Source organism: Lynx rufus, unplaced genomic scaffold (genome assembly GCF_022079265.1).
Source record: "Lynx rufus isolate CCGP_SWC_20201006 ecotype Redwood Valley unplaced genomic scaffold, mLynRuf1.p SCAF_5, whole genome shotgun sequence".
In the NCBI taxonomy this organism is placed as follows: Eukaryota; Metazoa; Chordata; class Mammalia; order Carnivora; family Felidae; genus Lynx; species Lynx rufus.
The window spans coordinates 26,904,993-26,931,845 of record NW_025814867.1 but is presented as its reverse complement, the minus strand read 5'-3'; the positions used below and the strand labels follow the sequence as shown (position 1 = coordinate 26,931,845).

General features: G+C 35.8%; 1 protein-coding gene across 1 annotated transcript in view; it reads left to right on the top strand.

Moving 5' to 3' along the window:
* PIK3R4 (phosphoinositide-3-kinase regulatory subunit 4) overlaps window positions 1-26,853 on the top strand; it is a 75,475-nt gene that overhangs the window by 8,994 nt on the left and 39,628 nt on the right. The window contains exons 3-9 of the mRNA XM_047098851.1: window positions 1,619-1,752; window positions 3,995-4,577; window positions 7,416-7,550; window positions 9,122-9,343; window positions 16,068-16,241; window positions 20,368-20,513; window positions 22,961-23,164. Of these exons, the coding sequence (XP_046954807.1) occupies window positions 1,619-1,752; window positions 3,995-4,577; window positions 7,416-7,550; window positions 9,122-9,343; window positions 16,068-16,241; window positions 20,368-20,513; window positions 22,961-23,164 (1,598 nt within the window). The remainder of the gene's footprint in view (window positions 1-1,618; window positions 1,753-3,994; window positions 4,578-7,415; window positions 7,551-9,121; window positions 9,344-16,067; window positions 16,242-20,367; window positions 20,514-22,960; window positions 23,165-26,853) is intronic.

The following is a 26,853-nucleotide window of genomic DNA, read 5'->3' as shown; positions in this document are numbered from 1 at the left end:
TTTGCATTCCTACCAGCAGTGCAGAAGAGTTCCCCCTTCTCCACATCCTCACCAACATCTGTTCTTTACGGAGTTGTTAATTTCATCCTATATGTTTATGTTGTGTTTTCATTCTCATTAATCCAAAGTATTTTTCTAATTTCCCTTTGATTCATTGGTTATTTGGGAATGTGTTAATTTCTACAGAGTTTTGAATTTTTCAAGCTTTCTTCTGTTACTGATTTTTTATCTCATTCCATTGTCATTTGAAGGACATGATTTGTATGATTTCAGTCCTTTAAAACTTACTGAGGCTTGTTTTATGACCTAGCATATAGTCTAATCTGGACTATATTAGACACACTTCCGTGTGTCCCTGAGAAGAATTTGTATTCTGCTGTTGTGAGATATTCTTTTGATGTCTGTGTTAGATCCCATTGGTTTGTTAGTGTTGGTCTGGTCTTCTACTTTCCTTCTTGCTTATGGTGTTTTTAATAGCTATTTTAAGTCTTTTATTCTAAATCTTGACACTGTACAGGAAAAAATTAGAAATTTATTGAGTGTTTATTATGTATCAGGAACTGTTTTAGTTCCTGGAAATTTTTTAGTGAGCAAAATAGACAAAAATCCCTTCCTCATGGAGTTTACATTCTAGTGGGTATACAGACAATAAAGAAAATAAATAAGTAATATATTTAATTTATCAGTTGGTACTGTGGGGAGAAACAGGGAAAGGGAAAAGGGAACGTGTCAGGCAAGAAGTATGGGGTAGTTTATGTACTGCTAATCTCCTAAATGACATTTGATGAGAGATCTGAAGGAAGAGGAGGTGTAAGCCAGGTGGATTTTTGGGGGAGTAGCATTCCAGGCAGAGGGACCAGCAAATGCAGAGTTTGTGAGCTAAGGTTATTTAAGGATATCTTTCAGGCTCGTGAAATGCAGTCATATGATTTAGTGAAACTGCTTTGTCCTTTTGGGAATGTAGATACATTTTTTTTTTTTTTTTTTTTACTTGTTTGAAGATTATGTAAGTGCAAAATGATTGGGTTCTCTTTCTCCCTCTCTAGTCTTGGAGCCGTACTTTGTAGCACTCTTCTCATGTTTGTTCACTAGTTTATTTTATGTCTCTCTTCCTAGAATGAAAGCTTCATGAGGGCAAGGATTTTACCTGTTATATGCACTGCTAGTGTATAGTAGACAATAACTTTTTGTTTGAGGTGAAAAAATGAGTGGTCAGATATGACTTCTCAGTTCCTTCTGAACTTAATGTCTGAAAGTCCATACTTGAAAAAAACATCGTGTTCCTTGTGGCTTGTACTCTGTCTCTAAGTGTATGTGTGTATAATATACAAACGTATTCATTTTAGATGAGAGAGCTAGGAAGTAATTTTATTTTATGTTTTTTAAGACTGAGAAAAATTCTTTGGGCTTCTTTTGACTTTAAACTTTTAGAAACTGATACAAGGCAGTAGACATTTTCCCTGTCTTACTTGACTATAGTTGTATATTGCATTAAAATTTTTAATTCAGTTTTCTTTGAGTTTTGCATTTTGAGTTTTACAAATACTCTGAATTCTTGATCTATATTACAGGTATCTTGCATTGCATTTTTAATGGAATTGTATCTGCTGTTTTTCAGGTTGTGTTATAGCTGAGCTTTTTACAGAAGGTGTACCGCTGTTTGATCTTTCTCAACTTCTGGCTTACAGAAATGGACAATTTTTCCCGGAACAAGTACTAAATAAAATTGAAGATCGCAGTATCAGAGAATTGGTAACTATGCAACAAGTATTCTCCATTAAGTTTTAATAGAATTATGTTCTCACTTTTGCATTAGATAGCTCTCTGGAGTTTTATGAATTTGGAGCAAAGCAGTAAAGCATAGACTATTATGAATAGCCTATTTTTTTTTTTAATGTTTCTTTGTTTTTCAGAGTGAGAGAGAACACAAGCGAGGGAAGGGTAGAGAGAGAGAGGGAAACACAGAATCCAAAGCAGGCTCCAGGCTCTGAGCTGTCAGCACAGAGCCCGGTGCGGGGCTCGAACTCACGGACTTTGAGATCATGACCTGAACCAAAGGTGGATGTTTAACCAACTGAGCCACCCAGGCACCCCTGCCAAACAGCCTATTTTTGTTTGTTAGGGGGAAATGTATAATATTTTTCTCTTTTTTAGGCATAGAGCTCATTTGGCTTTTATTTTATTTTATTTTATTTTAATGTTATTTATTTTAAAGTTTATTTATTTATTTTGAGAGAGTCAGAAACAGAGCAAGTGGGGAGAGGCAGAGAGAGAGGGAGAGACAGGGAATCCCAAGCAGGCTCAATGCTGCTAGCACAGAGCCTGAGGTGGGGCTCGAACTCACGAAACTGTGAGATCATGACCTGAGCCGAAACTGAGTCAGATGCCTAACCGATTGAGCCACCCAGGTGCCCCAGAGCTCATGTGGCTAATTTCATATGTATATAAACACACATAATTTTATACATACACACACGTCTATAGCTCCGCTTTGGATAGATTTGGAAGGAGGTGCCTGGGGGTTAGAGATGTTGTCTAGGATAGAACTTGCTAGTAAGAAATGAAGAAGGCATATATCTAAAATGAAAGAGACAGGAGACATCAACTTGAATATAATGCAGTAGGATAACGCCATTTCATATAGAAGCACCTAGCTTGGTATGCCTCCCTTGACCCTCAAGGCTGTTCTGGAAGGTAAAGCTATAGAATCAGTAATTAGTATAGCAGAACAGATATGAGGACTTCTGTGGGAGGTTACATAAGCCGTTTATCCACCTTAACTGTTTGAGGGGATCTTTATTACATCAGTACAGTAACTGAGGCTTGTGATGATGACTCTCAGTCATGGAAAGTTCATAGTATATTTAAAATATTCTATAGTAAGGTAGGGGATATAGAATACATTTTAATTTCTCTTACAAATGGCAAGTATGAAAAATAAGATATTTTAAAGGAAGCCAGTTTAGCTCATTTTCAGTGAAAACTGCCCTGGCTGTTCTGTCTTTGGGTACGTCACTCATGTGTCATGTTACATTGGCTAAGTGACTTCCTGAATTTGGGCCTCTATTTTCTTAACTCTGAAAGGAGTGAATTTGGCTAATCTTTAAGGCTTAATCTGAATGTGAAAGGAATTCTGTCAAGTCACTTTTCCTAACATTTATAGTGCATTTGATTCCCTGCAAGTTCAGTGCTAGGTTCCTATTTACAAAGAAACAGAAAGCTCAAATAACTAGATATATTTTTATGGTATTTTGAGCATTTAAATAATGCCTGAGTATGAGGGTCTAGGAAAAATAAAACTGTGCTCTCTGTATATTGAGAGAAAGTTATTTCTCTAAGACACCAGAAAACATATGATAAGCTCAAGTTAGGTATATCATTTCCCGTGTTTGTAGGATTTAACAGCTTTTTTATATTGCTTGAAAAGTTTGAATCACTTATTCCCTTTTTGACCAGAGTCTAGAGCTACACTGAAACCATATATTCCCTTGGACTTGTGGTATTAAGACTTTAAATCAGAACTCTGATATGTAAATAGATTTTAGTGGTTCTTTTATTCTTTTCAGATTGTGTATAATTTTGTATGTAAAAATATTGTGTATACATTTTTTTTTCTAGAGAAAAACCCATTGTTTTTCTCAGATTCTCAGTGGTATTTCCTGCTCAGAAATGTTTTAAGAATCCTTGAGTTGTGGGCACCAATGTATTACTTCCCTGTCTTAATAAACAGGGAATGCTGAACAGGGTGTATCTCCTCTGTGTGTCTGGGCCATCTGTAATACATTACTACATAATTTCCTGTTGCTTGGTAGGATGGTTGTAGATCATATATTACAGTCAGGTTCTGAAAGTAGTTTGAAAGGCAAAGATGGTGAAGAGTCTGAATTACCTCAGAAATCCTTTATGTCATGTGTAAGTTGCCCTTGTAGCTGTCATCTGATTTAATCTGCTGTTCTCAAAGCTGTTTTTTACTCCTTTTCTCTCCTTGGTGTAGGTAACTCAGATGATTCATCGTGAGCCAGATAAACGTTTAGGGGCAGAAGATTACCTAAAGCAGCAGCGTGGCAATGCCTTTCCTGAAATATTTTACACTTTCCTTCAGCCCTACATGGCCCAGTTTGCCAAGGAGACATTTCTTTCTGCTGATGAGCGCATTCTGGTTATACGGAAGGATTTGGGCAACATTATTCACAATCTCTGTGGACATGATCTGCCGGAAAAAGCAGAAGGAGAGCCTAAGGAAAATGGGCTGGTTATCTTGGTGTCTGTTATAACATCCTGTCTGCAGACCCTTAAATACTGTGATTCCAAACTTGCTGCTTTGGAACTTATTCTCCATTTGGCCCCAAGATTAAGTGTAGAAATTCTTTTGGACCGTATTACTCCATATCTTTTGCATTTTAGCAATGACTCTGTTCCTAGAGTGAGGGCTGAAGCCTTGAGGACATTGACCAAAGTTCTTGCCCTTGTCAAAGAGGTTCCTCGAAATGATGTCAATATCTATCCGGAATATATTCTGCCAGGCATAGCCCACTTAGCCCAAGATGATGCCACTATTGTTAGACTAGCCTATGCTGGTAAGAGTTTATTGTCCAAGAAATAGCCACTCATGTTTTTGAAGTTAGTGAGTCTAATACGTCTTATTTCTCAGATTTCTTTGGGAATTCCAAGGGTGCGTTGTGGTCCTTGAACTGTTTGTGTACAGTGTAATAATTTTTATAGCTGATCTCTTCCTGGGACTCAACTTTTGTGTGTATTCTTTTTTGATCAGAATTATCAAGTGAAAGTATATAATGCAGAATCTTAGGATTTCCCTGGGTATACTACATTTAATTGGGAGTAAGACTGATGTTTACAAGTATGTGCTCTGATCTAGTGTCTTTAGGCCTTTATAAAATTTCTCTGAACAGATCTGCTAGTTTGAATATCAGCTTTAGGATACAGGTCTATTGCTGTTGCAAAAGACAAATTTTGCTGGATAATTTGATGTTGAAAGAACTTAGCCTATTACTGAATTTTAAGGTCCTTTACTATAGTGCTTAATTAAGGTGTGTGACTTCTTTGTGATGAGGTTATAACACTCCCACATGGTTGTTGTTTTTTAAATTTTTTGTAATGTTTATTTTATTTTTGAGAGAGAGCATGGTGGGGGAGGGATAGAGAGAGGGAGACACAGAATTTGAAGCAGGCCCCAGGCTCCGAGCTGTCAGCACAGAGCCCAGTGCAGGGCTTGAACTCACTGCGAGATCATGACCTGAGCCAAAGTCTGATGCTCAACCGACTGAGCCACCTAGGCGCCCCACACACCCACCTGTTTTACTTGTAATTCTTACTCATAAAATCAAGTGATACAGATTCATGTTTTTAGCTCCCCAGATTAATTTTGCATACTTTTTTTTGAGTGGAAAATGTCCCTGAAACATTAACATAATTTGTAGTTTATTTCCAATATCTGCTGGAAATCAGGGATTCTGTTTTGGTCTTTGTAAATAGTACATAATATGTGGTGATGATACTGTTACTTTTTTTGAAAGATACTAGGTTTATTAATTGTAGTCTTAGCCTGTCATTATCTTAATGGAAGATATGAAAAATGGTCTTTGGACTCTGGCCTTATCTCTAGGCATATCCATAAAGTGGTGTTTGTTGAGTTTTTTTTTCCTATATGTATATTTTTATTTATATTTATCCATTGCCTATTATTTATGGTTTCTGGTTTCCATAGCTGTACATGTCAGGCCTAAAAAATGCAGAATTTCTTTAATATACATATATTTTTATCATTTGTAACAAGCGTATTTATAATTCATTTTGCAAATATAAATAATTGAACTAGATAGAATTAAAAATGTATAAGTTTTAAAAACAAGTTATATCTTTCTTTAGCGTTTTGTGACCTACTGTTGGTCTTAGTTTGTTCTCAGTTGTGTTAAATAGTTAAGGTTCTGATGTGTAGGTGCTATATTAACATAGTGACAGTTACTAATAGTGATAGCATAAAAATAATAGTTACTATTTATTAAAAACCCTGTGTGTCAGAGCATCTACTGCTCAAGGTTGCAAGGATTGGTTGCAAGAGATATATAGATTTTAAGGCAGAGTCCAGATTCTAAGATACATGGGTTTTAAGAGTCTAAGATTTATATATCTCTTGCACCTAACCCTTGCAACCACCTTGAACAATAGATGTTATATTACTTTCATTTTATAAGTGAGGAAAGTGGGAATGGAAGAGGCTAAATAATATGACCTAAATGTATCTGGTCTCATTCTTTCTCAGTTCTCAGAGCTGCTGGTCTGTACCTTGATTCTGAAGCAGCTCTGCTTTTCTTTGGTCTTCTGGCTCTTTATAGTGGGAGTCCATGGTAACCCAGGGTCAGTGCTGGTACCTTGCAGTGTTCCTTCATCATGGCTTAGTACATGATAAAATTGCCTTTTTTTTTTTTTTCCAGTAGAGCCAGAAATCTATTTGAACTTGAATGGGCAAATATAATTAAACCACACATATCAGTAATTATAAAATTTTAAAATAAATTTTTGAATTTTTTTCACAGTATTCTTTTAAAATTCAGAAGTGGTATAGATTTATATTTTGTGTGAACTTTGAAGTGTGTTGTGTCTTAGATGGGGAAATAGGCATAGATATACTAAGGTTTCAGAAGTGCCCAGGAAAGTAAGAGACTTTTCCTAATAAAGATACATTCATTAAAGTGGGGACATTTCATCTAGGATTTTGACATTTTATCAGAGGATGACCCAGATTCTCCCATCTATAGGGTAATGGCCCAGATTCTCCTATCTTTAGGCATTGCACGGTATTCACATCTTGGGTATTTAGAGGTAAATTTTTGTTCTATTCAGAACAATGTTGAACCTGGTGGGGGTGGGGAGCGGGACTCTTAAGATGAGGGTGATCACTGCATTTGACACACTCACAATGTCAACTCTTGTGAGATGCACCTCGCTTGTAGTAATGTTAAAAATTAAGGAAGAATTGAATAAGATAGTTAAGCTTTATGTTCAGTGGCATTTACTGCTAAGAAAGAAGAGAGTGCAGTTGTTGGTTGGTGTGATCATATGTTAAGCACAGAAATGGGGGCACCTGGGTGGTGGCTCATTCGGTTAAACATCTGACTCTTGATCTCAGCTCAGGTCTTGATCTCAGGGTTGTGAGTTCAAGCCCTGTGTTGAGCTCTACGCTGGGCCTGGAGCCTACTTAAAAAACAAAACAAAACAAAAAAAAAAACCAAAAAAACCCCCACAAAATTGGAAGACGAAGAAGGATGGGGCACAGGCATAAATAAAAAATGGAAGGGAGAGGAGTTTTATGATTTTTACTTATATCAAGACAGGAAGGAAAAGTTAAACATTATAAGGATTTGAGATTATAATAATAAATTTCTCTCTTAATATAGAAAACATAGCTCTGCTGGCAGAAACAGCTTTGAGATTCCTGGAATTAGTACAGTTAAAAAATCTCAATATGGAAAATGACCCAAATAGTGAAGAAATAGATGAAGTTACACATCCCAATGGAAATTATGACACAGGTAGTATGACTTTCTTTTCCAGACTTATTATTTATAATGAATTACTAATGTGGAGTTGTAAGAAACTATCATAATTTTCATGTAAGGTGAAAGAATACCATATATGTAGGTGGCAAAGATCCCTGGTGTCTGATTGTCCTATTCTCATACGCTGTTATCTAACCAGAAAATGATCAGTTTGTTGTTTTTCAGCTACAATTGATTTGTGTCAGTGGTAAAGCTAGCCGAATCGTATAATTTTTAAAAGATGAAAGAAAAACATTGAAAACATCATAGCTAAAGATTTTAAACCTTTTCTCTGTATGTTAGCATACCTTGAGTATTCTCAAATCATAAACTGTGTTTATGTCATACTATCTCTGATTTGTGTATCAAAACCCACATCTTTTACTTTAAATGAACAGATGTGATGGTAAACTCTTTGAGGTCAAAGTTTGTCTTAAGTTCTTTATATACATACAGCTTTTAGCAGGCTTTTAGTTAATGTTTATTGAGTTAAAGATTTAGAAGTAAAATAATACACTTAGTTCTAGTATGTTTCTGGTTCCCAAAAGCTAGAGAAATGGAGTTTTGAGGTTTTTATGCTATAGATGATGGTAATGGCTCTGTTACTTGTTAGAATGGCATCATTTTTAGACAGCATATATTATCTGCAGTTGAAGGCAATGGAATAATTCTGAACTTACAGAAGGTGTATCAGAAAGGAAATCTCCACTTTTTTCATGGAATTACTTAGAAAATAATACTGTCCTACATTCTATAACCCTGTAATTGGACCTTTATAGATAAGGGAGTTAGGTGTTAAACCTTTTTGGGAGTTAATCTAAAGTTTGTCTTAATGTGAACATAGTATTTTGCATATCAGACCACCACATCCCTTAGCTGCACCAGGAGTGGCCTCTGTCCTCATTCATTTAGCTAAGGGATAATTGTTAAACTATAAGCTCTACATCAGGCAATTGTGTATCAGGCAATTGTGTGCTTGCTCTAAACACTAGAAATACACAGTGGTGAATAAGACAGAAAAGATCCTCTTGTTGAGCTTACATTTTAGAAGAAAAGGAAAAGGGGGAGGGTGAGTTGGAGAAGGTGATGGCCAGATCATGTAAAGCCTTGGCAGGATTTGCAGTGTATTTTCTGCTTTCTAAAATAAACAAACTGACCTTAAAAATGCTTCTAAAAGTATTAATTTGTACCATCAGATTATATCCTTAACCAGTCTGGTATTTGGAAGTCCTTGGTTAAGTTAACTTTATTGGTGGCAGTATGATCTTTTTCATGCTTTCCCATAGTTTTCTCCTTGAGCCTTAAAAATAGGCATGTTTCATTAGTGAGATGGTAACCATGCTTGTGGCATCTGCTTATCAGATGTTGTTCTTCAGTTTATATTTCGGTTTCCCATCTATCCTTCAGAGCTTTGAATAGTGGAAACATATAGTGATTATAGACTTTTTATGGTGGCTTCTGTTAATCGTTCTGTTTCTCCAAGGAGTAAGAAAGAAGACTAGGTCTGTATCTTGGGGGAAAAAAAAGGATCCTATCTTTACTTTTTTTTTTTTTTTTTTTTATAGAGTTGCAAGCCTTACATGAAATGGTCCAGCAGAAAGTTGTCACTTTGCTAAGTGACCCTGAAAATATTGTGAAACAAACCTTAATGGAAAATGGAATAACACGGCTGTGCGTATTCTTTGGACGTCAGAAAGCCAATGATGTTTTATTGTCGCACATGATCACTTTCCTAAATGACAAGAATGATTGGCATCTGCGTGGAGCTTTTTTTGATAGCATAGTTGGTATGTTTTTCCATTTGTTTTAAAATACATCTTTAAGATTTTGAATTATTCTCTCAAACAGTACTTCCATGAGGTCTGAGAGATAGGTGACAATACTACCAAATTTCATTAATAATGAGATGAGCTCCTAGTGTGTCTGTCTTTATGCTGCTTTTGGATAATGAAAGTCTTAGCCGATCAAGGGATTGGTTAATTGAACTGTGATATGTTCATATGAAGGAATACTATGTGGTTATTAAAAACTGTTTTAAAAGAATATTTGGGTGGCTCAGTCGGTTGAATGTCCCACTTCAACTGAGGTCATGATCTCATGGTTCATGAGTTTGAGCCCTGTATTGGGCTTGCTGATGTCAGCCTGTCGGTGCAGAGCCTGCTTTGGATCATCTGTTCCCCTCCCTCTCTGCCCCTCCCCTGCTTGTATGTATGTTCTCTCTCTCTCCCTCTCTCTCTCAAAAAAATAATAATAAATAAAAGAATAATGACTGGGAAAGTACCATTGAAATACTATTAAAGTGACTGAAGTAGGTTCTAGAAGGTAACAATAACAAATCATATGTTTATAAAGAGGTCTGGAATATACTAAGATTTGTATAGTAATTATCTCTGAGGCTGGGATTGTAGGTGAATATTTTCTTTATGTTTTCTGTATTTATCAAGTTTTTTACAGTAAACGTGCATTAGAAAATAACTGTTGCAATCCGAAAATAAGTTAAGATACAAGTATGATTGAATATCAGTTAAAAAAAAACAATTTATTTATTTATTTTTTAAAGTTTATTTTTGAGAGAGAGAGAGAGCAAGCATAAGCGGTGAGGCAGAGGGAGACACAGAATCTAAAGCAGGCTCCAGGCTCTGAGCTGTCAGCACAGAGCCTGACATAGGGTTTGAACTCACAAACCATGAGATCATGACCTGAACCGAAGTCTGATGCTTTGCTGACTGAGCCACCCAGGTGCCCTGAAAATCAGTTTAATTAGGAAAAAAAATTAAAGCTTGCATGCTATGCTTTGTGTAAACTGAAAATGTATGAAAAATTATGTAGTTTTTTTCACTTTTTTCAAAATCTACAATTTTTGATTTTTAGATTTATCTGCAGAAGAGAGACATTTTGTATTAGACCTACATGGCTCCAATTACATTTAGATTCAAAGTTAGGAAAAAAAATGGACCTTATGTTGAATAGATTGTCATGTTTGATCCAAGATTTAAATTTTTCTTTTTGAATAGTAACTGATCACTTTCTACCCATTTGTACTGACCTTTTCAATTTTATATTTGGTCAGTTATAAAATTGTGTGTGTGTGTGTGTGTGTAGTTACATCTGTACCATACGTTGACTATATGCCCTATACTGTACCTTTTATCCCAGTGACTTGTTCATTCATAACTGGAAGCTTGTATCTCCCATTGCCCTTCACCCATTTACCCATTACCCCATCCTACATTGCCTCTAGCAACCATGAGTTTGTTCTCTGTATTTATGGCCCTGTTTCTGCTTTTTATTTGTTTTTTAGTTTGTTTTTTTGGATTCCACATATTAGTCAAATCATATGGTATTTGTCTTTCTCTGTCTGACTTATTTAGCTTGATACCCTCTAGTCTTCCATGTTGTTGCAAATGACACTATCTCATTCTTTTTTGTGGCTGAGTCATAGTCCATTGTGTGTATGTATGTGTGTGTGTGTATATATATATTCTTTTTTGCCTCTCGTTTTTGCCTTGTATATATACACACACACACACACATATATTTACATGTATATATATATATACACATATTTGTACACACACACATACATACATACACACACACACACACACCACCCTTTATCCGTTCATCTATTGACAGACACTTGGGTTGCTTCCATATCTTGGCTGTTGTAAATAATGCTGCAATAAAGACAGGGGTGCATATATATCTTTTCAAGTTAGTGTTTTTAGTTTCTTTAGGTAACTACCCAGTAGTGGAATTACTGGATCATATAGTATTTCTCTTTTTAATTTTTTAAGGAACCTCTATACTGGGTTCTTCAGTGGCTGCACCAATTTACATTTCCACCAACAGTGCACAAGGATTCCTTTTTTTTTTCACATCCTTACCAATACTTGTTGTTTCTTGTCTTTTTGATTCTAACCATTTTGACAGGTGTAAGGTGAGAGCTCATTGTGGTTTTGGTTTGAATTTCCCTGATGCTTAGTGATGTTGAACGTCTTTTCATGTATCTGTTGGCCATCTGTATATCTTCTTTGGTAAAATGTCTCTTCAGGTCCTCTGCCTGTTTTGTAATTGGATAGTTTGTCTTTTTGGTGTTGAGTTGTGTAAGTTCTTTATATATTTTGGATGCTAACCTCTTACCTGATATATCACTTGCAGATATTTTTTCCCATTCAGTAGGTTGTCGTTTTGTTTTGTTAATGGTTTTTTTCTGCTGTTTTGTATTAGTTCATTGATTCATCTCAGTCTTGCATCTTGGATTCATCTAACTGTTCCTACTAGGCTTCTCAAATCTTTCTTTCTTGCCTTCTTTCGTCTTATTTTTATTTCTTTTCTTTCTGGAAAAGATGGTGCTTAGAACTGCCATCTGTTGATCAATTCATATGTGCTTTGAATCATGCCTTTATGTTATTTTTTTATTTTAAAATAATTTTTATTTTTATTTGGTTTATAAAAGTAATACATGCTTTCTGTAGAAAATTTGGAAAATACAGAAGCCAGGAAGGAAACAGATTACTTCTAATCTTACAACCCATTATGACCTCTGTTTATGTTTTGGTATATTATTCCTGTAGGGTTTTTTTTTTTTTTTTTTTCTGTTTCCATCCCATTTTTGCCATTTTGTTATGTATGTCATGAGGCACTATTGTGTACCTGGTAAGAGTAGGCACTTTGGAGCCAGCCTGTGGGGTTCATATTCTGTCTTTGTCATTTATTAGTTGTGGTTCTTGGGGGAAATCATTTAGTCTCTTTTTTGCCTTACTTTCCCTATTTGTAAAATGGGAATAATAATAGTACCTATGTGTTATGAAGATAAAATGAATTAACATGTAATTGTACTGGGCACATAAGTACTATGTATATATTATATTACTTTTTTTTTTTAATTTTTTTTTTAACGTTTATTTATTTTTGAGACAGAGAGAGACAGAGCATGAACGGGGGAGGGTCAGAGAGAGGGAGACACAGAATCTGAAACAGGCTCCAGGTTCTGAGCTGTCAGCACAGAGCCCGACGCGGGGCTTGAACTCACGAACCGCGAGATCATAACCTGAGCCAAAGTCGGCGGCTTAACCGACTGAGCCACCCAGGCGCCCCGTATATTATATTACTTTTTAATCTTATTATTTCTTAATTCTTTTTCTGGTAACATATATTCTAAGCATTTTCTCTTGTCATTAAAATTTTTTTAAACCATAATTTAATAGATTAAAATATTCCATCATATTGTTTTACCAAAGTTTATCGCTTTTGGATATTTACATTATTTTCATTTTTTCCTATCATATATAGATAATATTTTACGTAAATATTTACTTCTGATTTATTTTCTCAGGATAGAAGTCTGAAATTTTAATTAATGGGTTAAAAAATATGAATACATTTTTAAACTCTTGATACATTTTAATAAGCTTTTCAAAAAAAGTTATGTCATTTTCCATTCTGGTCAGCATTGTTTGACCATACTACATACCCTTCAGCATGGAATAAGCTTTAGTTAATCTTTGCCTATTGGTATGGTAAAATAACTTGTTTTGATATCTGTTTCTTTGCTTATCAGTGGAGGTGAAAAATTTTCTCATGTTGATTACTCATTTGTACTTCTATTAATTTTTTATTTATTTTGGCTCATTTATTTTCCCTGATGGCTTTATGCCTTTCTTGTTGATGTTTTTGAACCTTTCATAGATGTATATTAAAAACATTAACTTTTAATCATTGGCAAATACTTTTCCCAAGTAACTTGTTAGGTTAATAATCTGTTGGCTGCACATCTTTTTTTATAATGTTTTATTTTTCACACTTAACAGTTTAATTGATCTTTATTTTGGTCTGTGGTATGAGGTGAAATCTAATTTTCCTCAGATAAATAATGTTTTCCTGACACTATTTATTAAACATTTCATTTCTTTCCTATTGATTTATGAAGCTTATATTATCAACTGTTGCACGCTTATGTCTTTTAGTTTTAGTTTTCTGGGTATTTGTTCTATTCCCTTGATTTCTCATTTCTGTACTCAATATCATACGCTTATATTTTAGTTATATCCTATTTAATTATCATAATTTAATTGTTTAATTTAATAATGTTATACTTATTTTAATTATATTTATAAACAACTTTAGTATCTGGTAGGATAAGTTCTCAAGATGTCAGTTTTAATTTTCAAAATATTTTGAGTTATTTTGGCTTATTATACATTTCAGTTTACAAAGTTCCTAAATATAACTCACTGGAATTTTAGGTAGTATTTTTCCTTTTATTAAAGAAAAAATAGCTTTTTAAAGTTTTTTTAAAAATCTTATTTATTTTTTGAGAGAGAGAAAGACAGCCCCAAGTAGGATCTGTGCTGTCAGCATGGAACCTAACGTGGAGCCCAAATTCACGAACCATGAGATCCTGACCTGAGCCAAAATCCAGAGTTGGACCCTAAACTGAGTGAGCCACCCTGGCACCCCAAGAAAAAATTTCTATAATTACTTTTTCAATTATAGAGAAATAGGTTTTTGTAAATTATTTAAAATCTGTAAAGTAATGTATGAAAAACAATAGTTGCATTTTCCAGAGGCATCTACTCTGGATTTTATTTTTGGTTTGATATCTTCACATTGTTGATTGCTGTATCTAATATTTTTATACTGCTTTTAAGAATTTTTGACTTTAAAAAAATAGAAAAGAATTCTTGACTTTAGACTTTGTCTCTTGATTTTTTTCTGTGCCACATGAAGATTTAACTCATATCATGCCCTGATCCCTCTTCCCCTCTGTTTTTGAGATGTAGATCACTATTTTCAGTGCTTTAGTTTTTCGTGTGCTATTTTTATAACTATTTTTTTTTTAATTTTTTTTCAACGTTTATTTATTTTTGGGACAGAGAGAGACAGAGCATGAACAGGGGAGGGGCAGAGAGAGAGGGAGACACAGAATCGGAAACAGGCTCCAGGCTCTGAGCCATCAGCCCAGAGCCCGACGCGAGGCTCGAACTCACGGACCGCGAGATCATGACCTGGCTGAAGTCGGACGCTTAACCGACTGCGCCACCCAGGCGCCCCTATAACTTTAAATAATTAAACCTACTTCTTACTGATCTTCTTCCCATTTGGACTATAAGGAGATGAGTGCCCCTTTCTTTCTGTCTCTCCTTTTCTTTGTTGGTTGGATATTTCAACCAGTTATTAGTTGACAGTTCAACTAACAAATATAGTGTTACAGTTGATAATATTTACATTTTCTTCTGTAGTCAGAATAAAGTCTTCTGCTTTGTACAGACTGATTCTGAAAATTCAAAGCTAAATTTACATGATTATAAATATGTAAATTTTATTGACTTTAGAGCCAAGTAATGTACTATATTTATATTTGCTTTCCCATAGTTCCAGTGCCACAACTCCTTTATCACTTGAGAATGTTTACAGTGTCATCAATAGATTTTCCTTTATGTCTTCAGATTATTAAGGACATTATACATTTTAATTTACTTTTTATTTACACCATGATTTCTTGAAGACTTTTTTGTGCTGGAGTTTCAGATTCCTTTGTTTTCCTTTTTGAGAGAAGTAATACTACTTCACTTTGTCTATAATATCAAACTTCTTTCTTACCAATTTTATCTGTTGCTTGTAATCTATTCCATTCTTCTATTTTTTAAAATTTCTTTTTAATGTTTGTTTATTTTGAGAGAGAGAGCGAGAGAGAGCACGTGGGGGAGGGGCGGGGTGGGGAGAGAAAGAATCCCAAGTAGACTCCGTGCTGCTAGCATGGAGCCTGATACAGGGCTTGATTCCACAAACCATAAATGAGATCATCACCTGAGCCAGTATCAACAGTCGGACACTTAACTGAATGAGCCACCCGGGCACTCCTATTCCATTTTTCTTTTTGATAACATTTTTGAAATGTATTGGCTTTTAGTTCTAATTTGGCTGATTGGTTTCTGAATCCTTGCTAGCAATTATCAGTTTTTCCCCTTGAATTCCTAGGTTCTATCTGCCATTTTGTATATTCTGCATTTTCTTTATTTTGCTGAAGTACATCCTCAAGAAACTTTCTTAGGAAGGGTTGCATGGGAAGTTAACCTGGGTATTCCTTGCATGTTGCAAAATAACTTATTTTTGTTCTCTTATTTTACTGGCAGTTTAAGTGTAAAATTTATTTCATAACTTTGGAGGTCTTGCTCTGTTGTGTTCTAGCTTCTGTTGTTAAATATTGTTTCATGAAGATCATTTTCATTGTTTTTCCTTCCTTTTTAGGGGACGTGTTTGTCTTTCTGTAAGTTCGTAAGATCTTTTTCTTCCCCTTGGTGTTCCAGCATTTCTTGGTGATTTGCTTTGGTGTGGATCTTTTTCATTTATTGTGCTGAGTAGGACGTACGATGTGCTCTTCTGGATTGTTGCTCAATATATTTGGGTTTTGATTAATTTTATTGTTTAACTTAATGGTATTTAACTTAATAGTATTCTACACCATGAGGTGTAGAATAATCATGTAATGTTGCTTCTCTTTTTCAGGTGTTGCTGCCTATGTTGGTTGGCAAAGCTCCTCAATTCTCAAACCCCTGTTACAACAAGGTCTTAGTGATGCTGAGGAATTTGTTATTGTTAAAGCTCTTAATGCCCTTACCTGTATGTGCCAGTTAGGGCTACTACAAAAACCCCATGTCTATGAATTTGCCAGTGATATTGGTAAGTGTCTGTTTCCCAAAATTAGAAGGAGAAAATTAGGATGTTTTAAGAGAAATAAGTGATAGAGCATTGTAAAAGTTCTAGGAAATACAGAGTCAGGTTTTCAATTTTATTGTCCCGTGTGGGTGTGTGTGCACGAGCACTTGTGTTTGCATGTTTATGCATGCATGCTTCCCATGTCAGGCAGGCAAACAAACAGGATCATTTGGTCTTCTAGCCCATCTTGGGAAATAGCTCTTTGTTTTTATCTGTAGTTAAGTATTTAACTTGAAAAATAAATTTTTTGTTTTGTTTTGTTTAACATGATATAGATAAAGTCCTTAACTGCTCTGAAGAGTCAACTTATTTTTTGAACACTTGACCACTAGTTAAGTTGAAATTGAATGTGCAGGATTGTCTAGGACATCTCTCATTGCACTGATTGCCAGTTAAGAATTCATAGTGTTCAAGTTACTACTGTTAATAATTTTAGTTATTTATTCATTCATTTATTCATGAGAGATGGCGCGAGTGAGGGCAGAGAGCGAGAGGGGGGAGAGAGAGAATCCCACAAGCGGCAGAGAGAGGGAGAGAGAGAGAGAGACACGTAGGGTTCACTTGGAACAGAGCACGAGCTAACCTGAAGTGGGTCTCGAGCTCACCATAAGCAGGGCACGAACTCACAAATCATGAGATCATGATCTGAGCCAATGTCAGATGCTTAACTAACTGAGCCGCCTAGGCACCCCACTGTTAATAATTTTATTAACCAATGAAAAGAATTAATGTTTGGTTTTTTATAGCATTTATCTGTTTCCCTCAACTTAAAATTCAGAATAAAGGCAAACAAATAAACATCATACATACTAAAATTAAGAATATTTGGAACTTTTAGTCTTCTTATCACATTTTAAGAAAGTAAGCAGTGTAAGATATCTCTGTCCTAAGAGGACATGGAATCTTGGAAAATTGCCTTTTTTGGATAAAATGTTTAATTGCTGTTGAATGTTTTGCTAAGGAAAATCAATAGAAAGCCAAAATGGGTCGGTTATAGGTTATTCTTAAGGCAATCCTCAGAAAAAAAGACAAAGGAGTTAGTATTTATTTTGACTGTTGGGACGATAGGTAGTAGCTAGTAGAAATGCATAAAATTTCTGGAAAATATAAAGGCATGACTGTAGCTTTTTAAAAAAAATTGTGACAAATTTAAGTATATGTAGGTTTCTTACTTTACACTCTAATATCTATAATTACTGTTCTTTTAGTTTTTAACCCTGATTTGGTTTGAATTTTTGATGATTATTGTAAAAATAATTATAAATTTAATAGAAATTGTTGAGTATTGGCACCACAGTCATGATGAGAATCTCTATTACATTGAAATGTTAAGCTATAGAGTGCCATGTAGTATAAGGCAGATATAGAAAGCAGTGTTTCCATAATAATATTAAGTAGAAAATGTATTGTCTTAACATGCATATCTTGCTGTGTGGAATATTTTCCTGCTTATTTTCATTTTCTGAATTCTCACATCAGTGTTTTCTTTTTTCTCCTGTGAAAGTGGTATTACCTTTATGGGTCAAGTTTTTCTGGCTTTTGACTTTGAACTTCCTTATTTTAATGAATATTCTCTGTGTATAAATATGTACTTGTATGTTCTAATTTCATATAATACATTTCTTCTGTTGCCTAATTACTTGGAAACTATTTTTGAGACTTTATAGTTTATAAGTAGCATTTTATTTTTCTGAAAAACGGATGTCTGTCAACTTTAAAAAAAATCATCATACAGTATTTTACCTGTCATATTTTTCAGAGATTTTTCTGGGTTCTGCTGTTACTTGTCATTGATCATAGGATGAACAAATGGGACACTCTGTGTCTTTAGTTTAGCATCAAAATAAATGATTGTCTTTAGGTATAGAATAAACCCAATATGGTACAACCTCTTGGATGGAGAACTGCCTTAGAACTGGAAATGAATTTGGTACTATCTGTTGGGGGGCAAAAAAAGCCTTGCTGAGAAGAATCAAGTAGGCAATCATTGGTTGGCATTTTGAACTATTTCAAAGAAAAAACAGTTTTTAGAATTTTAGAAACACCTAAAGTATGATAAATCATACACATCTCTCTGTTCTGTTTTTATATGTAGTCTGTTGTAGTGAATCTTAAAGGGAATGATGGTGACGATGGCATCATGATTTCTTTGATGGTTTTTGAAAAAACTATATTCTTCCTACTTAGATATTATCAATACTCCCTTCCCTTGTGCTTGTCCCCAGATAATTGGAATTTATTGGAATAGAGAAAAGATCAAGTACACTGTTTGATAGGAAATCCTCTTGAATATTTTAGGTTCTTTGTATCAGTTAGCTACTTACTGATACAGTGATGCTGTACAGCAATCAACCACAGAATCTCAGTAAATGCTTCAGTAATGTCAACTGTCATGCATCTGTGGGCTGTATGGGTGGCTCTGCTCTAGGCTTTGTATCTCCAGATTGTCTGGGGTGACAGTAATCCATCTGCCTCATTCTGGTGCCCATGTTAGATAGGGAGCAGTTTTCCAGGTTATGTTCTGGGTGATGGCAGAAGCATGAGACAGCAAGCTTAGCTGTGTAGCACATTTTGAGCCTCTTTTAGTGTTGTATCTGGTAATATCTCATTGGCCAGAGCAGGTTAATAAGACCGAACTAAAAGCAAGAGGCAGAGAAGTACCCTTTGTATACCATGAGCACAGTAATAGAGGTAATGTAAAGAATTAGGACCAATAATTCAAGCTCATGCCTAACTCCTGCCAAGTCATTTTGAGTTTAGCTACTTTTTGGAGGTTTTTCAATGCTTTTCCAGTCCTCATTTTGCCTGTTGTCAAAGGGAAACTACCAACCCTCCTTTGTTGGATGTATCAGAGGCTGCATGGTGCTTATGAAATTATCTAACCTCCTTCACGTGTAATTAAAAGAATTGGAAATAGCAGAGCTTTGGAAACATACTTTGAACACATTTTTTTCTCCTTTCCCCTTTTCTGTAAGTAATATTAGCATGTGACAGTGTTATTTCTCTGTTACCCTAAATTTCTTACAAACTTAATATCCTCTCAATGCTGATGCTTCTGCATACTCAGAACAAATATGTGTCTCTTTATGTGTATGTATTATTTTTTTACTTTTAGAAGTTTTATTTGTTTTTTAATTTTTATTTTAATTTTTATTTTTTTCAACGTTTATTTATTTTTGGGACAGAGAGAGAGCATGAACGGGGGAGGGGCAGAGAGAGAGGGAGACACAGAATCGGAAACAGGCTCCAGGCTCCGAGCCATCAGCCCAGAGCCTGACGCGGGGCTCGAACTCCCGGACCGCGAGATCGTGACCTGGCTGAAGTCGGACGCTTAACCGACTGCGCCACCCAGGCGCCCCTTAATTTTTTTTTTAATGTTTATTTATTTTTGAGAGAGACAGAGACAGAATGCGAGTGGGTTAGGGGCAGAAAGAGGGAGACGCAGGATCCGAAGCAGGCTCCAGGCTCTGAGCTGTCAGCACAAAACCCGACACGGGGCTTGAACTCATGAGCTGTGAGATCATGACCTGAGCCGAAGTCAGACGCTCAACTGACTGAGCCACCCAGGTGCCCCTAGAAGTTTTATCTAAATCACGTGTTTAAAAGTTTGAATTTTATTCAAAATCTTTGATTAGTTGAAGTCATTGATATTCAGGTGTAATACACAATATAGTTAAAATAAAAGGAGTGAAAACATTCATTTACTTCTCTGGTTTAATTGTATATTTTAATCTCTTTAAGGTTGGGCATCATGTTTTCTGCCTTTAGTTTCTACTCATAATGCCTTGTGAATGAATTTATGAAAGATATATTAGACTTGATCAAACCTTTTCATTAAAAAGAATGTCAGAGTAGTACTGTTTATATTCTTTTATGGTATTAATGCCGATATTTATGATAGGGAATATTATAATATCAGTATGTTGAGTTGAGTTTATGCCTTAGGATAATTGAGTATGTGAAAGCAGCTGATAGGTAAAGTAACATTGTGGTATAATCCCTTTATTAGTTGTGTTATAAGGTGAAAATTTATTTATCCTAAAATTTATGAGCATGGTTTAAATCCATACCTTTTTCTTTTCCTTATTAGCCCCATTTCTGTGTCATCCCAATTTGTGGATACGCTATGGTGCCGTAGGATTTATCACAGTGGTGGCTCATCAAATAAGTACAGCTGATGTATACTGCAAACTGATGCCTTACCTTAACCCGTATATTACTCAACCAATAATACAGGTATGCTTGTTCCAACTTGGAGTCAATCCTCTCCAAACTGCACCCCTTAAAAAAAGGTTTAGAGAGTCCTATTTTTATTTAAGTTTACAAAGATTTAAATTGGGCTACACCATTTTCACATTCCTGTAAGTTAATGTTATTGGAACAAACAGTATTAAAGGTGAGAAAAGTTCAAGAGACTTACGTTATCCATCATGTTATGCATAATATAGCACTTACTAGTTCATACTTTATTTTCTTACGTGCAGTGTTGTGAAACATCTACTGTTAACGGGAAATGCAGTGGAAACATATTGATGGACCTCTGCTTTTATTGTAAAAAATATAACTGATTTCAGCCAAACTCAGCATGTATAATAAATTGGAAAAAGCCTTTTAGGGATGTTTGGTTTTTTGGACCACTAACTGGTTCTGATTTCTTCTCTGTTCTTTTTCTTTTTTTAAAAAATCTAATCTTTTAAAATCTTATTTAATCTTTTTTTTTTTTTTTTTTTTTTAATCTAATGACTTGTCTCCCCCGCTCCCTTCCCAGTATAGCACTTGATGATAAACTTTGGGTATTTGGTTTATATAAGGCAGTTTTTTACCCAGCTTGTTATACCCTTCATCTTCCTGGAAAGCTCATTATCAAAATACATACCTATCTAAATTGAGTGAACTGTTGAGATATGATTCTGTTTGTTAAAATACTGTGAAATATCCAATTTTTTAGTAAAACTGTGTTTCCCTTTTGCAAATTCACATGCTTCTGGCTCCTAGTACTTTTATGTTCCAATGTACCTTCCTTTGGTTGGAGAAAATGACATTGGATATCTTCTGGAGATGAGGAGGCTTGGCTGTGCCTTCTGTCCTTTTCCTCGTAGATTTATCCGTTTCTGAGGGTCATCATTCTTTTATTTCATAGTTTGTAGAATTTCTAATTTTTATCTCAGCAATTTATATACATATATAAGGTAATATTACTAGAAAATATACCTTTTTTATTTCTTTTATTTTTTTAAGTTTAAGTAATCTCCACACCCAATGTGGGGCTTTACCTCGACTCCAGGATCGAGAGTTGCATCTCTTCCAACTGAGCGAGCCAGGCACCCCATCCATCTTCCTTCCTTCCTTCCTTCCTTCCTTCCTTCCTTCCTTCCTTCCTTCCTTCCTAACAGAGAGCACATGTGGGAGTAGAGGAGGGGGAGGAGCAGAGGAAGAGGGAGAGAGAGAATCTTAAGCAGGCTCCATGCTGAGCATGGCACCCCTTTTAAAATTTATTGAAGTTCCCTTGGAAATCAGGTCTAGAGAGTCTTACTACTTTTAACGAGTTATTCTGTTTAGAAGTTTGTGAGGGGCACCTGGGTGGCTCAGTCATTTGAGTGTTCTACTCTTGGTTTTTAGCTCAGGTCATGATCCCAGGGTTCAAGCCCTGCCTTAGGCTCTCCTCTGAGTGTGGAGCCTGCTTAAGATTCTCCCTCTGCCCCTCTCTCCCTGCTTATGCTTGCTTTCTCTAAGATAAAAAATTTAGAAGTTTGTTTATTAAACTCTTATAAAACAGTGTGGAGAAAGTATCCTTGGGAATTAAAAATTACTTGCATTTGTAATAACTTAGTGGTGGTTTATTATAATCTGACATTAAAAAATAAATCTGACATTAAGTGTTTTTTAAGAAATCTGTACCACTCTCTTTGTTTTCTCAGGAAAAAATATATATTTCATATTTCATAATACAAAATATATATATAGTTTTATTTTTTGAGAGACCAGGATTAGGAGTTGAGAGGCTAATGATACATATGCTTCATAAATCTTACCTTTCTACAGTTTGAATTAGACAAAAGATACCGTTTTATGCTGGTTTCGCCTGGCTAGTTTACCAGGTAGTTAAATAGGTCCAAAGAAAGTCCTCTTGGTTACTGTTAGTATGCTCATCCTTTTTATTATATATGTGTTGACAAGGAGGGTGTCCTTGGGGATAATAAAAGGAAGGATTTTATGAGCTCTGTGGAGAGAGTAATATTTTTTAGAAGTGGTTGAAGCTACTGAGAAACCTAATGACTGATGGGCACCCCTGTGATGATTGAGCTTCTTTTCTTGGTCAGTACCTGTTGGCTGTTAAACCTGTGAGCCACGGGTACTTTTTTGATCTAGGAGGTCATCACATTTGGCATCCAGAAAAAGGCTCTTTGTCATTTTCTGAATTTTTCCATCCTGGGTATATATTGTTATTCTTCCAATATGAAAGACACAGATGTATACTCAAATGCTAACAATGGAAAGAGAAACCTTAGCTCTTAAAGGTCATTAGTATTCTTTTTTTTTCTAAGCAAAATCGCAAATGTTGGTATCTCCCATTTTCTTAGAAAATAAATACCTATGTTAACACAGGTTGTATTTACTGAATAGAAAAATAACTGTAATGTATGTTGTATCTTTGGTTGATTCTTTTTATTTTTCTAATATAGATTGAAAGGAAACTTGTTCTACTCAGTGTTTTAAAAGATCCAGTAAGTCGTTCTATATTTGATTATGCTTTGAGGTCTAAAGATATTACTAGCTTGTTCAGACATCTTCACATGCGCCAAAAGAAGCGAAATGGGTCTCTTCCTGACTGCCCCCCACCGGAGGATCCTGCCATAGCACAGCTTCTGAAGAAATTGCTCTCACAGGTTGTATCACCTTTTTGAAATCTTACATTTAAACACAAATTCGCTAAGAACATTCAAGCATCCATTTAGCTATTAAATTTTTTTTGGTTGATTAAGTCACATCATAAAAAAATGAATAAAACCTGGCAAATATATACATTTGCTTTGGCATATTGGAGATGCTAGGATGATGATAAGGCATTAGTTTGAGCTAAGTAAGGAATCATGGGAGACCTGTTAAGTTTCTTTTGTGATTATTGTCTATGTAAATAATGGAGAAAGTAGATATAACCTTAAATTTGAGTAATATTCTTGATTCAGTTCCATATTTCACAAAAAAAAAAAAATTCAATTAGAGGAAACATTGCAAAGCACAGATGCACCACAGAAAGATACTGGTTTATTTTATTTATTTATTTAAAAAAAATTTTTTTTTCAACGTTTATTTATTTTTTGGGGGGACAGAGAGAGACAGAGCATGAACGGGGGAGGGGCAGAGAGAGAGGGAGACACAGAATCGGAAACAGGCTCCAGGCTCCGAGCCATCAGCCCAGAGCCTGACGCGGGGCTTGAACTCACGGACCACGAGATCGTGACCTGGCTGAAGTCGGACGCTTAATCGACTGCGCCACCCAGGCGCCCCGATATTGGTTTATTTTAGTTCAAATGTAAAGAGTTCTCACTACATGCAAACATCAGAAATGATTGGGATTTATAATGCATCTTAGATTGAATAAACCAGTTTCTGTTGTATATTAAAAGCCTATGAATTTGTATCATTTAACAGGTGATGTCAAAACTAATAAGTAATCTTTTTATTATCCTTGGAATTAGTAAGGCCTCTTTAGAAATAGTCCAGATTCAGTGTCCTGTTTTAAGAGGGATATATGGAACTTAGAGAAGTCAAGATAGAAACAAAAATGGCTGGAAATAAAGAATACAATTTATGAATAAATGTTCCATGAGCCTTAAAGCAAATACTGAGAGATAACTTTAATGATGGTCTTTAAGTCTGCAGGACATTTTGGTTAAGAGAATACTTGTCAGTCATGTCTTGTCAGCAAGAACATGAGAAAATGCTTCAGTTGCAGAGAGAATTAGATCAATTTGAAGATATAAATCCTTTCTTGTATTGTACTAGTCACTGAGTGTCCAGTGCTGTTTCAGGCTCATATGTTGCTTTAGGTGATTGAATATTGAATTATCCCATCTCCTATGGGATATTGAATATCCCATCTCCTAGGGAGCCTGGTCAATAACCATTTTGGTTCTTTTAGGTCTCAATTTGCCTGGAGGCGGGAGCTGCCTCTGAATGCCCCTTCCAGGCCAGTGGTTCTATTTCCTATATTTTAGAAGACCTAATTTGATATGACTTGAATTACTAAAGAGCTTTTTCTTTGGGTCTTCTTTTAACCTTGTCTCATACATTAGATGTATTAAATATTTTAGAAAGCAATTTATGGAAAATTGGATATTGAATCGCAGTTTTCTATTGTTTCTCTTGAGTAAGTAATCCTTATCAAAAAGACTTCAGCATATAGTAAAAACCACCCCAATTTAGATGTTTCTTTGGGTTTGGATGGTGTGATTCTTTGTACTCCTCTCTCTCCTACAAATTCTGTGTATTAAATTAAAAGCTTCTGTACTAAAATTTCACACTAAGTCATTGGTTACTTCATGGAGCCTCTCTAGCCCCTCGTTCTTGCTTTTCATCTTGCTGTGGGTATAGGTTTTGCCACTGCCATGGGTGAGAGGAGGGAGAGGGAAGGAGCAGTTTCCGTAGCCTTTTTACCTTCTGCTTCCTATTCTAAACCCTTCTACCATTGCTGCTTCCAGAGTGCCAGCCCTCATTTTTGGGTACCATGATGAAATCACTAAACTCACTGATTTGTATTTCTCTGAATATTAGTGCTTGATGTATTCATTTGTCTGTCACTTGTACCCACATTTGTATCAGTAGGGAAGGAGGAACATGTTTCCCTGTGTTTTATGTTGTTTCTGTTACTAACAGTTTTAGGAGACTCCTAAGGGTTAGTAGTACTCTGTTTCAAGGGACAGGTGCTGCTAGTAGAGGGGAGAGCAAGCCAGAGTCTCTGAGGTCCTCAGAAGAAGTAACAGCAGAACAATACCAGGCTCCATTTTTTGAGGACCTTCAACAAATCTACCACTGCAGTTGGTGCTTTCCATATTTTGTGACTGATCTTATAACAACCTTGAACAACAGATGTTATTCCGTATTTTATAGTTAAGGAAACTGCAGCCCAAAGAGGATAGTTAAGTTGCTTATGCTCACACAGTTCATTCAGCTTAAAGCTGACATTTGAACCTAAACCAGTCTAACTCCAAATCCCTTCCTCCTTCAACATGCCATCTGGCCTCAAAATAAAGGACAGGGAGCTAAGACTGAGAGACTTGTTTGAGGTTTTTATGGACTTAGGAAGATTCCATGTGCAGTTCATCTCCTCCAGCCCCTTGCATGCCTTTTATCTGCTTCGCTTCTTTTTGGTCCCTGTGCTACCTTTCTTGGCATTATTTGCAGAGGCTTGGAGTCAGGGGGAGGCTTTGGAGGTGGGAACTGAGTCCCTATTCCTAATGTCAGGGATACAGAGGGAAGGATGCTTTTAGCCTCTGCAAATGCGAATTCTGAATACGCCTACAATTTTCCCCCCCTTGGGGTTTTACAGTGCTTTTTGTATAGGACTATACTTGAGATACATCATGGATAAAATAGACTTTTCTAGACCAGCCTAGCATTGTTTCTATGGGAAAATATGTTCAGGGTTCTGGATAATAGACTTTTATTTTTTTAATTTTTAATTAAAAAAAAATTTTAAGTTTGTTAGAGAGAGAGAGCGAGTGGGGGAGGGGAAGTGAGGATGGGGAGAGAGAGAATCCCAAGCAGACTCTGCACTGTCAGTGGAGAGCCTGATGCGGGGCTCGAACTCACGAACCGTGAGATCATGACCTGAGTTGAAGTCAGATGTTTAATTGACTGAGCCAACCAGGCGCCCCATGGAAAATAGACTTTTAAAGTACACTTTTGAAATATATGGTAGTTAAATCTGCCTAAACTCCAGATTTTTAATAGGATTTACCTTCTGGAGGTGATACATGGCAGGGCTGTTTTGGAATCTCATTCACAAGAACTGTCTGTTTTATTTGTATCCATTTGATCACCCGCTAATACAGAATAAGAATATTCTGATTTCTGGGGCACCTGGGTGGCTCAGTTACTTGAGCATCAGACTTCGGCTCAGGTCATGATCTCACAGTTTGTGAGTTTGAGCCCCACATCAGGCTTGCTGCTGTCAGTCTGTTAGCGCAGAGCCCGCTACAGATCCTCTGTCCCCTTCTCTCTGCCCCTCCCCACTTGCACTCTGCCCAAAATAAATAAATATGAGAAAAAAAAAATCCCATTTAAAAAAAAGAAAAAAGAATATTCTGATTTCACTCCTTTAAAAAATGGCAAATACTAAACATTTTTGATTTTTAAAACATTTTTATTTGAATACTTTTTGACTGGTAGTATAGACACAAAGTGTAAAATTAAAAAGATATTGGAGGGGCGCCTGGGTGGCTCAGTTGGTTGGGTGCCTGACTTCGGATCAGGTCATGATTTCATGGTTCATGAGTTCGAGCCCCGCGTCGGGCTCTGTGCTGACAGCTCAGAGCCTGGAGCCTGCTTCGGATTCTGTGACTCTCTCTCTCTC